Source organism: Crocodylus porosus, unplaced genomic scaffold, assembly GCF_001723895.1.
Source record: "Crocodylus porosus isolate Cpor-Errol unplaced genomic scaffold, CroPor_comp1, whole genome shotgun sequence".
Taxonomy (NCBI): Eukaryota; Metazoa; Chordata; order Crocodylia; family Crocodylidae; genus Crocodylus; species Crocodylus porosus.
The window spans coordinates 34,673,702-34,676,547 of NW_017728912.1; the positions used below are offsets into that span (position 1 = coordinate 34,673,702).

The window sequence follows — 2,846 nt, forward strand, 5'->3', positions numbered from 1 at the left end:
GACTGTCTATAAACTCACTAGGGGGGACCAGAAGGGTTTAGGGGAGACACTGTTTCCCCTAGCGCCTCATGGCATGACAAGGAACAATGGACACAAGTTATTAGAGTAGATTTAGATTAGACATCCGCAAGAACTACTTCACAGTTAGGGTGGCTAGGATCTGGAACCAACTTCCAAGGGAAGTGGTGCTGGCTCCTACACTGGGGGTCTTTAACAAGAGGCTGGATGCCTACCTGGCTGGACTCATTTGAGCCCAGTCTTTTTCTCCCGCCCAGGCAGGGGGTCGGGCTTGAAGATCTACAAGGTCTCTTCCGACCCGACTTCTGTGATTCTATAAACCAGCAGCGCACCTTGTGTTTTTTTCTGAAAGGTTTGATGGAAGGTCCTGTTTACACGGTTGCTCACAACAACTCTTCAGGCAAGGAGCTTGTTTCTTAAGCAAGCTGCCTAGGAAATGGAGGAGCCCTTTGAGGGTGGAGGGTCCCAGTTGCTAGCAGGAATGTTGAAGTGGAGAAAACAGGGTGAGCAATACCAACTAATTGTTTCTGTTTCTAATGATGTAGGATCAGCTGTCTGGACCAGGAAACTTGCAGATATGTCAACTGTGCCAAGAGGAAGGCAGCCTAACCAAAAGAAAGGTATCTTATAATGGGGGAAATGAGGGGGGCTTGTGTGCCTGCTTCAGACAGCCTAATGGCATATTTGTTCCCTGCCTCTAATGATGTGGGGACCAGAAAATAAAAGAGCTCCTAGGATTCCTCAAAGAGTTGCTTTCTCTTTGCTGACTCCCCTCCCCCCACTTTCCCCAACAGCACAGTCAGTCTTATCCTTTGCTTGATTTTCCTGGTTTCTGCTAGAAAATCAGTCAAAATTTGAGACCGTGAATGTCAGCTTTCTGTTGCTTTATTTTTCCCACTGCTTTCTTTTGCTCCCTCCTTCTTCTGCCTCCTTTTTTGTCTTGGTTCCTCTCTTTGCCCTTGCTCTTTCTACCTGGTCATTTCTTCCCCCACTGTTTCTTTCTTCACACTTCTTCCCCTCCTCCCTCCTGTCCCAGCACTTTCCCAAAATTATGGAAATGATGCCAAATGAGCCTGACCTCAGCTAGAGGAAACAGTGTGCCAGTTAGATTAGCTTGCTTTTCTCAAGGCTGCCATGCCATGTGTCTTATGTAGAGCTAGTGAACTATCCCCAAATGCCCTGTAATATGGAGAACCTGTACTCAAGGGAGATGGAGAAAGATCCTACTGTCCCCCACCCTGCTGTAGTGAAGAAGACATGTCAACAACACTGGGAGATGTACCTAGTCCCTCCTGTAGTTGGCATCTTTTCCTGAGGACAGCAAAAATTTGTTGTTGGTTAGAGGGGACCTTGCATTGAACTGCTGTTTTCATAAAGGTGGTGTAAACTGTGCTCTCATCATGAGTACTTAAGACTGAATTTGAAAGGTTTCCCCCCCGCCAATCTCCAAGACCTGAACGGAGGGTTCTGTCCATCCCCTGTAATCCCAGCAATATTGTTCTGCAGGAGACTGAGCAAGGAGTTGCCTCCTTGTCTGTGTGGTGTTGGTCAGGGCAGGACAGTGCACTAAAGCAGCCATCAGTTTTCAGCAGTTTGGTTCAGGATAGGTCCTTTTAATAATTGAATACAGATTTTTTTTTTTTTTTTTTTTCCAATTTGCCTTTGGGAAACATTCAAGTTAAGGTGTGCTAATACCACCACTCTGTAACTTCCCAAGTGTATGCAAATGCTTGTTTTTCTGGGTTATATACACTCCTGTTGAGCAGCTATTGTTCAGGTGTGTCAAATATATAGCCCAGGGACCAGATTTGGCCCCCCATGGAGTTGCTGTATCTAGTCCACTGGGCTATCAGCAGGCCACCAGAAATTGGGGGCCTGGCCAGAGGGAGTGGCTTGCTGCAGAATCGGGAGCCTTTAGGCAGTGGTGGACATGTTGATCATCTTCAGGAAGGCAAGCAAGGATTTATACAGCTCCGGTTGTTCTCTGGCTGCTTTGCCCATTGCTGCTGCAGCTCCAGCTCCTTGGCTGCCATGGACATGTGATGGTGTGACAGCTCAAGGATGGGGCATGGAGTAAGAGCTGGAGCTATGTTACTTGCCCTGTGCCAGAGCCAGAGCTGCTACCAGCATTGGCCCATGCCCCATGTCAGAGCTGGAGCTGCTGCCACTGCATGCCCCAGGCTGGATCAAGCCCACAAGGAGCCCTACTGTTCACATCCAGCCAAGGGTACAAGGTGGGCTTGACATTCCTCCTCTAAGTTTGTTTATACATCTAATGTACAAATGTCTATTTGTCAGGGCTGTGCAAAGCCTTGGTCCCTGATTCGCAGAGATTCAGCCTGATTTGGTGGCCAAATCTCCAAATCCAAACTGAAGTTTGCCAGTGACACCAAGCTCTGGGGTAAAGGATCCACACCTAAGGACAGGAGGGTGATCCAGGCAAATCTTGACAGGCTCATGAAATAGGCGGACAAGAACCTGATGGTGTTCAACACCAAAAAATGCGAGGTTCTCCACCTTGGGAGGAAAAACCTGCAGCATGCTTATAGGCTCAGCAGTGCTACGCTGGTTGGCAGTACAGATGAAAGGGACTTGGGGTCATGGTTGACCACAAGATGAACATGAGCCTTCAGTGTGATGCTGCGGCTAGTAAAGCAAGCAGAATGCTGGCTTGCATCCGTAGATGCTTTTCAAGCAAATCCCGGGACGTCATTCTCCCCTTGTACTCGGCCTTGGTGAAGCCGCAGCTGGAGTACTGCGTCCAGTTTTGGGCTCCACAATTCAAAAAGGATGTGGAGAAGCTTGAGAGAGTCCAGAAGAGAGCCACG

General features: G+C 48.4%; 1 protein-coding gene across 4 annotated transcripts in view; it reads left to right on the forward strand.

Moving 5' to 3' along the window:
• Positions 1–2,846, forward strand: part of RUFY3 (RUN and FYVE domain containing 3) — a 78,441-nt gene that overhangs the window by 70,921 nt on the left and 4,674 nt on the right. For all 4 annotated transcript variants that reach the window (XM_019534264.1, XM_019534266.1, XM_019534268.1 and 1 more), the window contains one exon: positions 564–638. In XM_019534264.1, coding sequence (XP_019389809.1) covers positions 564–638 — 75 coding nt within the window. The remainder of the gene's footprint in view (positions 1–563; positions 639–2,846) is intronic.